General features: G+C 33.8%; 1 protein-coding gene across 9 annotated transcripts in view; it reads right to left on the bottom strand.

The window, feature by feature from the left end:
* Positions 1-635: 635 nt before the first annotated feature.
* PTPN4 (protein tyrosine phosphatase non-receptor type 4) overlaps positions 636-12,659 on the bottom strand; it is a 232,478-nt gene continuing 220,454 nt past the window's right edge. For all 9 annotated transcript variants that reach the window (XM_050752693.1, XM_050752700.1, XM_050752699.1 and 6 more), the window contains one exon: positions 636-7,433. In XM_050752693.1, the coding sequence (XP_050608650.1) occupies positions 7,347-7,433 (87 nt within the window). In that variant the 3' untranslated portion in view covers positions 636-7,346. The remainder of the gene's footprint in view (positions 7,434-12,659) is intronic.

Raw genomic sequence — 12,659 nt, 5'->3', positions numbered from 1 at the left:
AAGGTAATCTAAGAAACTAAGGGACCATTTGTTTTGTCACTAGTTTAATAGAATCAAACATGACATGTATAATTGTATTTTAATTATGACATAAGCTAGACTTTTAACTAAGTGACTTTCCCCCTTCATATTTACAAATAGCACCTGTTACAAGAAAAAAAAACCCAAATTAAAACACCCTCCACATAGAAATAATAATTTTTAAAACTACTACTTAAAAATATCAATAATGCAGATATAGCAAATTATTGGTTCTAAAATTAAGCCTACACTGTAGAGAATAAGGAGTAGCTTTTCTTATTTGAAAAGATTACAACATAGATTACCACTGTAATGTCCTGATGCTGGAGAACACTGGGTTGAACTATTTTTATTTTTTTAAGCAGATAGAGTCTACTGGCAGAAAATAAAAACAGTTTAATGTAAACTGTTTCAGTCTCTTAAATCGTGCCCCTCAACATGTATATAAGTGTCGGGACTTTTATTCCCTTAAACTTACTTGTGCAGCATCTGCTTCACCCTAGGTACTACACTGAAAACAAATGGATTTCCAAGTATTCATGTGATGCACAAAAAAATCCAAAGCAGAAATGATAATAAACCAAGCTTAGATGAAACTAGCTGAGAACTCAGAGTCCAGTAACACACTCAACTGGGTATCCTTTATTGTGCTACATAAATTACAGAAAACTTGCAAAGCTAAGATCACACAAGTTGCCTCTTAAACATCAAATAAGCAATGAAGAGATCATTATATTTAAACTTGCGTCCAATCTAATGACCTCCAATACTAATTAAAATTTTCCCGTGTTTACAAAACTTCTAGGATAATTTTATTTTAAAATGTATAAATTAAGTTGGTGGTCAGCATGAAATAAAGTGCTATTTAAAATTCAAAAAATTAAATTGAGCATTGAAATTTGACCTACTCTAATCTTGCCAACTCATTGAAGGACTGGAAAAGACAGGTGCCAGAGAATCCCAGACTTGGATTAAAATTTTCTTACCCAGGAAGGCAAGTAACTGGAACACTACAATTCGGGAGTAGAAACTAAAAAGCTTCTTTGAATATATGTTAAAATGGCCTCAACTGTGACTATAGTGGGGAAGTACCTAACTGCCGATTTGTGGAGAAAGCACGAACCAGCAGCACCTATTTGGGTCTAAGGGTGTGAGCAGGTCTATCTCCTCCTCCTTGATGAATTCCTGGTAACAATTTTACTTAGCAATGTGGCATTTAAGCTTATCACAACTAATAATTGCTAAATTTTGGTAACTCCCAGGGTTGAGAGGGCCTGACACCAATCCTTTCAACAGCTATGCAAAGTTCATGAAAGAGATCACTTTGTACTTGAGTACTTACTTCACAAAGTGTTAAATTAGTGATTGTTAAAAAGTTGGAGAGGGGGAAAGAGAAATAAAGAGTCCTCACTGAGTCAAGTTTAATGAGTGATAAATACTACCTTTTAAAGAAACTGTTGCACATATTAATCATACCTACAAAGGTAGTTTAAAATGTAGTTTTTGTTCAGCTGAATTAATATAAACTCTTAAGCATATAAGACACCACTGCTACAATTCAGAGTTGGGCCAAGTGGTCTTAACTGTCCACGACATTGGGAATAAAAAGGCAAAAACCATTGATTGGGTCAGGGGCCGCTGCACATACTCACTGTAATGAATCTTAGGCACCGTTTTCTGGCTTCACAAAAGTCACATCCTCACAACAATGTCCTCATTTGACAAAGCCTGGAAACGTTCTCCATGGTAAACACATGCACAACACATTTATTACCTTCACACACAAACACCCTTCCACACTCCAAAAGTCTAGAATTATTTTACACTTAAAAACAGTATGTGCAAATTTTCTGAAAAGTTTCTATTCTAGAGGCAGAGCAAAATGAAAAAGAATGTACATTATATTTGAAATATGCTTCAATAATGATTGCTCTTGTTTATAATGAAAATTAGTTTTTCTTCTAAAATTACATTTTGTACAATGAAGTGTAATACTCTTCCCTTTCTTTTCAATCCCTTGCAGACTTTTTTTAAACAAATAGAGTATCCTTAGAATCAAGCCATAATTCTAATGACATTTGAAAGATACATTCATTTTCTTTACAGCATGAAAGACAAATATCATTTTATCTCCTTTAAACAATGAAATTAAAGAAGTTAACAGTTTCAACCTTCTGTCCATAGAAAAATATTTTCTATATCCTTTACACAACAAAGGTAGGAAACTCTACAGTGTTTAACTGAAACTTTTATGAGCTTAACAAGGCTTTCAAACATTTTCATTCTTGCACTGAAGATTTTAAAAGGTTTCAGGAAGTTAAACCTTTGAACTTTTCCCTAAAATGGTAGTCTTTAACTAGCAATATTGCTACTACCTTTTGCTTTGTAAAAATTTTTTAAACTGGTTTACTTATGTATGCACTGAACTAATGCTGATGGATTGCACCCTAGCAGATATTACTTCTGGTTGCCCATTTAGCTTGGATTACTAAAATAAAAATTATAATGATTACAACTTCAGAAATCAATAGCATACTACAGTAGAAAAACATAAATAGCAGCAAATTTATATGCAAACAGAAGTAATTATGTGATGTCTACTCACAACAAATTAATCAGGACTGTAAAAAAAAGTCTAATTTCTGGCAGACAGAGAGATTGCTGTTTTTTATAACGCTGTAAGACACACTGTAGTAATTGCTGAGAATCAGTTAAGTCTATATGTAATAAAATAGTGTTGATAATGGTTGTAGACATGGTAAGTTGAACAAAAAAACATACAAATTAGGGATTAATTTATTGGGTTCTTGATAAAATTGCTGAAATTATCAATTAGCCCTCAAAAATGTTTTAGGATTATGTAATTTCCATTTTATCTACATAATTCTCTAAGAGTTTTATAAAATGGTTGCTACAACTTGTATTGTGATCACACTGAGACACCAATAAATCTCTGCCAACAGATCAGTAAGTCTGGTATTTGATAAAATTAATCCAGTAGGTTTTAATAACAGTTATTTCACTTGGAGGAAGCACCACAAAAAGAATGGTTCCAGCAACTGTAGTCAAGATAGGTGAAGCAAATGGGGAAGTAAGCAATGTTAATACAAAGTATTAACTGTGGCAGCTTACATAATGCACCAGCTTTCATAAAAGCAGGCTGTTGCATAATTTATCTGTGTCCTATTATTGAGATGTTTAGTCCAACAAATATTTACTATACTGTATTTACTATAAGTGACTGAAATGCAAATTCGTCTGAACTATAAAGTAACTACCACAAAATAAGAGCCTGTAAACATATCCCACATTATTGTGGTATAAACAACTTTTATGAATTGAAAATTACTTTGGCAACCTTACCATGAGAGTATTTTAAATGTTCAAAATACAGATATTAAATAGCACATTGTTATAAACTGTTTCCTTCTCTCTTCCTGATATGATTATAAAACAAGTAATGCTTTATTTACTTCTCTTACATGTTCACATTATGAACATAAATTATTTCATTATAAATGGACATATATTCTAAATCTTAGTTCTACATTTTGAGTGCTTTTAAAAAATTAGTCTTCTAATTGCAGTCTATAATGTTTTCATACTGCATGTGTATCAGTCTAAATACTTTACAAAAGCTTATGTTCTGTCAGGCAGGCATGACTAGCAAACTGAGTGGGGGTCCTAATTAGAATCACTTCTGAAACCTGCTTATTTTCTAACTTAAGTGACATCTTTTAAGGTCATCATAGTTATTAAATGAAAACACTGGCTGAGTATGCTTCTCTAGTGGAAATAGACAAAAATTCACAAGAATTTATGATATTCACATAGGTTATAATTTATTGAAGTTCCAGTATAATATAGGACTACTAAATAATTAGAAAGCAGATCATGTAAGACCAGACTGCTAAATCAATAATCATTGCTGGACCCTGTTTCCTAATGCCGATAAAAATGGGGTAAGTGAAGACTGGATAACATTTTTCGAGTTCCTTTCAGCTCTCAAGCTGCAGTACTTCTAGTGGAGATAGAAGACAGGAGACTTTTGCTTAAATCCTCTAGACCTGATCAGACCCTGCCAGCAGATGATAACCTATAAGTTAAAATACTAATTTTCCTCTGTGGGCATTAGCCTTTGTGAAATATACATATAAATAAACACATAAAAGTATCTCTATGTGTTGTGTACACATATGTGAAACCTTCCAGCAATTGTCTTAATGTCTTAACATACCTTTGCACAACTGAAGTCAGATTTCATATAATAAATGTTCCCTTTACTCTTGATTAAAATCATCAACCATTCCCCTATCACCTCTTTCTCCTAGCAGACTGTAGAAAGGAAATCATTTCTTAGGCTGTTTACCCTGCCTCTATTTTGAATGGATGCATTGGTTTAACAAATACTCTCAATCTTCTGGTGAATGTAAAGTCTATTCCAAATACTCCTAATCGTATTTACATGGCGCTGACACAAATCAGATGCTCAATAAAACACCTGAAATGAACATGAAAAAACGATCCTAACTCAGAAAGGGAAGGTTTTCACAAACACTTCTTAGCATTTACAAAATCCACTTGATTAACCACTACTGATTTCCACTTGTCAGAATAAAAGTCAGCACTGCTTTCTTAAGGGTGTCAAGGTGGGAGGTAGGGGTGGCTGGAAGAGTGGGAGGGTAGCTTAGATACAAGAAATTTGGCATTTTATCACACAATGTTACACTGATATGGATGGAGTCTAGAACTACATGGTGTGTGAAAGCTAGGATTATTTCTAGAAACCTATTTAGATTGATATACAGGTTAAAACATTCTTAGATGTAATGGATAAAGTCTTATCTATTAGCATATTCATTTTAAGAAGTTGTAAAGGATAGTTTAAATTTAAATAAGATCCCAATAAATATGGTTTTAAAAAAGGATCTTTTCTGCACATAAAAATAATGACAGTGGGTAGTTCCCAGATGAAAAATTCATACGTGAGAAATTTAAATGTAATTCTAAACTTCTAATGATTGGCATTTAAAGACAGGCATTGAAGATTCAAAAAGGCAGCAGTGCTCATTGCCAAGAAATTATTAAACTCACAAGTATAAACAAGGCTCTAAATTAAAGAACATGTCAACCATGACTTTTGTCTCTTTACATCTATACAACGGTATCTTTTGGTCTATGGTTGTCATATTCTGTCCATACAGATAGAACAAATTTTATTTTAAAATTAAGGTGAAAAACTGCCAAAACAGTTATTTAATATGTAGACCCCAACATAATTTTACTTTCGCAGTTTTTAATTTATCATGCCATACAGCAGCCTACATTATATTTGTCTGTCTATAGAACAGAATGATCAAATAGATTATAAATTACTATCTTATATTGTTTTGACTGTGTAGTCAGGAAATAGATAAGAGAATTTCTCTTCGACTTAAGGTTATGTTTACTTCTCTCTTTAAATAAACTTAAATATTTTAATATTATAATTTATTTGGTATCTTGGCTATTAATGTTTAGGAGCTTAATTTCCTGAAATTTACTATTATGAGTTTTGAATGCTTGAAATGACATCATTTAGACTATACCAAAGATTTAAAATGTGCACTTTTCTCCTCATACTAAATGGCTTTCCAAAATATCTACCATTTGACTCTAAACTTTATCAAGATCTTACAGAAATATTCAGAAACTGCTAGGAAATGAATCTTTTAAAGCCGCAATCCACATAATTGTGTAAAATAACATTTGAATAGGTGAGCAAATTTTCACTTTTATCAAACTGGGCAATGTTAAAGTTCTATCTCTCTGTAGACTTAAAAAAACCTGAAGAGGAAAATATGGGAATTCCCACATCCTTAATGGGAATCAGATCCTCCATTAGGCTGGACAGTCAAAAGTCTCCTTACTAACATGCTTATAACTTAATAAGTATACATAAAATGGAATAATTTAATTGTACACAAAAAAACCAAGAAAACTCTCATTTTAGTTATTGAGTGATTTACACTTAAGAAATAAGTCAATGTTTCTTTCTTTGAAGAATCCCAATCAATTTATCAATGTGAACAAAGCTTGATATTAACTGAAATAAGTGCTAAAGAATAATATTTTAGTTATGGATATGAATAAATCACAATTATTTGCTCTAACTTTAGCTTAGAGTATCAATATGTTTAACATTAATGTGCATGTTAGATGTCTTCCTAAAGTTAGGGATGAAATAAATATGAAATTTGAAGCATAAAGCATCTTTTAAAGTTGAGCTGCTAAACTGTAACCTCTCAGTCCCTCAAGTAAAGGAATGTGCAGATTTTGAACAATTCCATAGCAGCAGTGCGCACTCAGTAGAACACAAATTATCTTTGCTTCTTACAGCAAATCACAAGTACTGAGTAAGAAACAGGACTTCCTTACCCTTCTTTGACTGTATAACACTCAATATAGCTGTTTTTTAAAATGTGAACTTACTCAAAATGCATAAAAATATAAGAATGTACAATATACATATATACCTCCTAGTGGGGTCAAATGAGTGCCTTTTCGTTAGACATACAAGGACGTCTCAAGGCACTTAAGGGGTTAAGACACAATGCATGCATTCTTTTACATCAAGTATGTGAAATCACATGATTTGGAATAAGCCAACCTTATGATAAATATAAGTTACATTATTAAATCCAAGAGAATTTGTAGATTCATATTTATATTTTCTATAAGATGCTGGTAAATGGACATGTGCAGCATTTCCTGGGAACAGCAAATTCCACCTTTCTTCTTCTGAGCAGCAGGCAGGTCTCTACAAGGGTGTGCAGGGAGAAACGTGCTGCATCCATAGGCAGTGTATTGGCTAATATTAAGAATGATATTGCTAAAATTTTAAAAATAAAATCTGGTAATCAGTATAGTAAGTACGCAAACCACTGCAAAAGACCAGAGCTGACTCCTGATGTTTACTTCTTTTTGCTTTCATGATACAGGTGTATAACAGAGATGATGAGAATTTTGAGCCTTGTTTGTGGCAATTCTACCAAAAGGGGATTGCATGGCACCACTACAAAATTTCATAAATTACCCTGAACATACTCAGTTATTTACTATTTGTTCGGAGCAAAGCATGAAACAGTCTTCAAATACATGAGTTATAGATTTTGAAAGAGTGACATTTTTTAAAACATAAAGTGCAACAGTGCTGAAGTTTTCAAAGTTTTTTTGAGTTCTTCATTTTTTTTTTGTAAAATGCCATTTCCTGCGAGCAGCATTATGGCACAGTGAACATAAGGGAAAGTAGTTTTCCAACACATATCCCAGATTTTTCTGCTTTCTTATTTATTTGATGATGTTGTTAAGGGTTTAACAAAGCCTTCTTCATAAACTTTCAAAATAGCTTCACATACAAATCTGTATTGACTCTGAAAAATAAAATATAAAAAACAGAATTGATCAGAAAAGTCAGAAAACTGCCCTCTTCCCCCAAAAAAGACAAACATCTCACTTGGCTTGCTTACTTAAAAAAAAAAAAAAACTGCATAAAGATACCATTTTTCACTAACAGTCTAGACTGGTTAAAAAATAAAGTTTGGCACTATATTTTATTGGCAAAACTCACTTATATGTTGTTGGTAGGGATGTTAAAATACTGCAGCCTCTATAAAGGGGAATTTGGCAGCATATAAAAAAATTAACCGAATTTACCTCTTAACCCAGCAATCCCACTTCTAAGAATCTATCCAAAAAATTAACCAGAAAAAGAAACTGAAAACACATATTCACAAGCGAGGCTATTCATTGCCTATTTATAACACAAAAGGTGGAAACAATTTAATTGCCATAAACAGGGACCAGGTGACTACTGTACATTCTCACAGTGGAATACTAGCTAGTTGGGAAGAAAAGGTATAAAAGTCTACAAACTATAGGGTAGGTTATTTTATTAAGTAAAGAAAAGCAAGGTAGGTAAAGTACATGTAATATATTACCTTCATAAAAGAAAGGGAGGAAAATACAAATATCTATGTCGGTATATGCCAAGAAAAAAAAAGCAGTGGAAGAATAAATTATTTTAAAAATAGTTTCTTATAAAGGGATGGAGGGAAAAGGGAGCAGGAGAGGTACAGAGACTAGCCTTCATTAAATATACCTTCCTTCTTTTTAGATTTATACTTTGGAATAATGTAAATATAGCATATAATTACAAAAATTTTTAAATCCCTAAGAATTGACAATATCATGAAACTCATCAATGTGCGTATCTAGTTGATGACAACCATATAGAGGAGAGCTATTTGAAGGGGCATTTTCTTTTGAGACAGAGTCTCACTCTGTCACCCAGGCTAGAGTGCAATGGCACAATCTCGACTTACTGCAACCTCTGCCTCCCAGGTTCAAGAGATTCTCCCGCCTCAGCCTCCGGAGTAGCTGAGATTACAGGCACCTGCCACCATGCCCGGCTAATTTTTATACTTTCGTAGAGATAGGGTTTCACCATGTTGGCCAGGCTGGTCTTGAACTCCTGATCTCAGGTGATCCCCACCTGCGTTGGCCTCCCAAAGTGCTGGGATTACAGGTGTGAGCCACCGCACCCGGCCCTGAAGGGACTTTAAAATAGTAATTTGACTGACCATGGTGGCTTGTGCCTGTAATAAAAGCACTTCCGTAGGCCAAGGTGGGAGCATCACTTGTGGTCAGGAATTCAAGACCAGCATGGGCAACATGGCAAGACCCTGTGTCTACAAAAAAAGAAAAAAAAATTAAATGGATGCTGTGGCATGTGCCTGTAGTCCTAAGATACTTGGGAGGTGGAGACGGGAGGAACATTTGAGCCAAGGAGGTTGAGGATGCGATGAGTGGTGATCACACTACTGCATACCAGCCTGGCAAGAGAGCAAGACTCTTGTCTCAAAAATACTGCAAACAAACAAACAAATAAACACCTCAGTAAAATTTGACTGAATATCTGTGGGAGAATATACTCAAAGGGCAAAAAGTGCTGTGAAAAAAAGGAAAACTCTTTTTATTAGCCATGCTGTTCATAGTGGTAGTGTTGTTATTTTGAAACAGTTGTGTAATGTGGAGTACTTGTGATATTCTAACTCTTTCACTGCTAATATTGTAGAGAACCAGTATTCTTGTTAAAGATGTAAAAGAAGCTAAGTAAAAACACTGTGGTCCTGAATTTGTATTGGAAGCATAAGCATTAACCTATGATAAATGTATTTTCCTGGTTGTGCAATTTAACATTTTGAGAGACAAAAATTAACCCAAGCAAATAAAAGTCCTTAGTGCCCTTAGGTTGGTGCCTAAAATAGTTTCTCAATACACAGAACCACGCTTCTTGGAGAAACTACTGATTCTAAATCAGGGGCACAAGGTGTACAAGCTGGGCCTGGACATATTTTCTGATAGTAACAAAGCTATCAAAGTTACCAGGGTCTTGACAAAAGGACTCAGAAGCCAAGCTGAACAGGTTCCCACTGGCCAAAAATAGGACAATTTGGGTATCATTAAGAAAAATAACTATAGGCCAGGCACGGTGGCTCACCCCTGTAATCCCAGCACTTTGGGAGGTCGAGGTGGGCGGATCACCTGAGGTCAAGAGTTCAAGATCAGCCTGACCAACATGGAGAAACCCCATCTTTACTAAAAACAAAATTAGCTGGGCCTGGTTGTGGGCGCCTGCAATCCCAGCTACTCGGGAGGCTAAGGTAGGAGAATTGCTTGAACCTGGGAGGCAGAGGTTGCAGTGAGCCAAGATGGATTACACTCCAGCCTGGGCACCAAGAGCGAACTCGTCTCAAAAAAAACCCAAAAACCAAAAACAAAAAAACTACAATGGGTTGAAACACATCAACTATGTTTAAATCCTTGATTTCAAAATAATACCCAAACAAAAGTTAAGTCATCACCCTTGGAGGAAGCTAGTAAATGATTCATTATATTGAAAGCTTGTAGATAAAGGGAAAGAATCAAATGTTTTTCTTGCCTTCCCTACACATGCTATACTACTTGCTAACCGAATAGTAAATATGAAGTTTCTCTTTAAAGAAGTAGTCCAGCTAATACAGACAGAATGATAGAATTAGAATATCATTATTTTGCAAATCTAATGAATTAATGAATGCAGGGATTGGTTGCTCAAGGGTGCTAACTTCACAAAAAGAAAGACAATCAGACATTATGTGCTTTTGAAGAAAGAATATATGACCTAAGATGCTTAAGCCATACATGTACCACTTTTAGGAAACACAGAGAACACCACCTTGAGGATGTAAACTGGCAAAATTCACGCCGTTGGAAATACATTGCAAATAACCTGATTCGTTTATCAAATAAATTACCAAAAAAAAAAAAAAGACAAGATATGAAGGAGGAAGTTTTCAATTAAAAGAGATTTAAGAGACATATAAACCAATCAAAATGTGTAGACTATATCTGAATTCTGATTTTAAACAAATTATAAAAACAAAACCAAAAGCCCATGTGTTCTATGATCCAGGAATTCCTCTTCTAGGTGTATACCTGAAAGAAATGAAAGCAGGGCCTCAAAGAGATCTTTATACGTCCATATTCTTAGCAGCATTATTCACAATAGGCAAAAGGCAAAAGCAACCCTGTCCACTGATAGACAGACAAATGAATAAAGAAAATGTGGTATGTTCACTCTTAGAAAGGAAAGAAATTCTGACTTATGCTACAACTTGGATGAATCTTGAGGTCATTAATCTAAGTGAAATAAGTCAATAAGAAAAAGACAAATACATGAATTTACTTACATAAAGTATCTAGAGTAGTCAAACTCAAAGAAACAGAAAGTAGGATGGTGGTTACCAAGGGCTGAGGGGAGGAGAAAAATGGGAGTTTTTTAATGGGTACAGTTTTGGTTTTGCAAGAAATTGCAAATTGGTTGCAAAAAAAGTAAGTATAATTAACACGACTAAACTGTATATTTAAAAATGGTTGAGCTGGTAAATTTTATTGTATTTTGCTATAATTAAAATCTTTTTAAAAATCCTATTATGTAAGAATATAGATATAAGATCTCAAGAAAATGCAAGCAAACCAAATCAAGCAATACATAAAAAGCATTACATACTATGTCCAAGTGAGATTTATCTCAGGAATGCAAGGTCAACTTAACATCTAAAAATCAATGTAATATACCACCTTAATAGAATAAAAGACCAAAAACCACATGATATCTCAGATGCAGGAAAAGCACTTAACAAAACTGAACACACTTTCAGGATGAAAACATTCAATGAACAAGTAATAAAGGGATCTTCTTCAACTTGATAAAGGGCATTTATAAACAATCCATGGCTAATATGATAATTAGTGAAAATCTAAAAACTTTCCCTCTAAGATTAGGAAGAAGACAAGTGTTTTGGTCTCATCACTTCTATTCAACATTGTACTGGAGGTTCTATCCAGGATATTTATAAAAGAAAGACAAAGAAAAAGGAAAGAGCCATCTAGACTGGAAAGAAGTAATTTATCTCTATTTGCAAATGACATGATGACATGATCCTGTCAATACAAAATCTTAAGAAATTCACTCTCTCACACACAAAACTATTGGTTAATAAAGTAAACAATTCTATTTACAATAGCACCAAAACATACTAAAATACTGAGAAATAAGTTTAAATAAATGCAAGACTTGCATGCTGAAAACTACAATTAAAATTAAAGAATACCTAACTAAACAGAAAGACCATCCTGCGTTCATGCTTTGCAAGATGTAATATCACTATTAGAACAATACTTCCCAATTTGATCTAGAGATTCAACCCAATCCCTGTGAACATTCTGGCTGCCGTCTTTTTTTGTTTGTTTGTTTTTCTGGAAAGAATAAACTTGTTCAAAATTCATATGAAAATGCAAGGGACGCAGAATGGCTAAATCAAGCTGGAAAATGAAAGAGTTACGGATTTACATTTCTTGATTTTAAATTTTACAACAAAGCTACACTAATGATGACAGTGTAGTACTAGCATAGGAACAGAGATACAGATCAATGGAATAGAATTAAAAGTCTAGAAATAAGCCCTTACATTTGTGGTCAACTGATTTTTGAGAAGAGCCCTGAGATAATTCAACAGGAAAGAACAGTCATTTTAACAAATGGTGCTGGGACAAGTGGGTAACCACATGCAAGAGTTAAGTTGGAACCCTACCTCAAACCACACACAATAATTAACTCAAAATGGATCAGTCTTAAATGCGAGAGCTAAAACTATAAAACTTGTAGACTCATTGATGGGTTAGGTAATAATTTCTCATCTATGATACCAAAAGCACAAGCGATAAAGGAAAAACAGATAAACCAGACTTTATCAAATTCAAAACTTCTGTGCATCAACTATTATAATCAAGAAAACAAAAAAAATGGAAGCAAATATTTGCAAACCACAGATCTGATCAGAAGCTTTTATCCAGAAAATATAAAAAAAAACTTACAACTCGACAATAAAATGACAGCCAAATTCAAAAATAGGCAAAAGATTTGAACAGTTCTCCAAAAAAATATACAAAAAAATAGCTAATTATCACATGAAAAGATGCTTAACATTATTAGTGATATAGTTTAGCTAGCTGTGTGTCCTCACCCAAATCTCATGTCAAATAGTGTTGAGGAA

This window comes from Macaca thibetana, chromosome 12 (genome assembly GCF_024542745.1).
Source record: "Macaca thibetana thibetana isolate TM-01 chromosome 12, ASM2454274v1, whole genome shotgun sequence".
Classification (NCBI taxonomy): domain Eukaryota; kingdom Metazoa; phylum Chordata; class Mammalia; order Primates; family Cercopithecidae; genus Macaca; species Macaca thibetana.
Note: the sequence above shows the minus strand (reverse complement) of the source record. Positions and strands in the feature narration are given on the sequence as shown.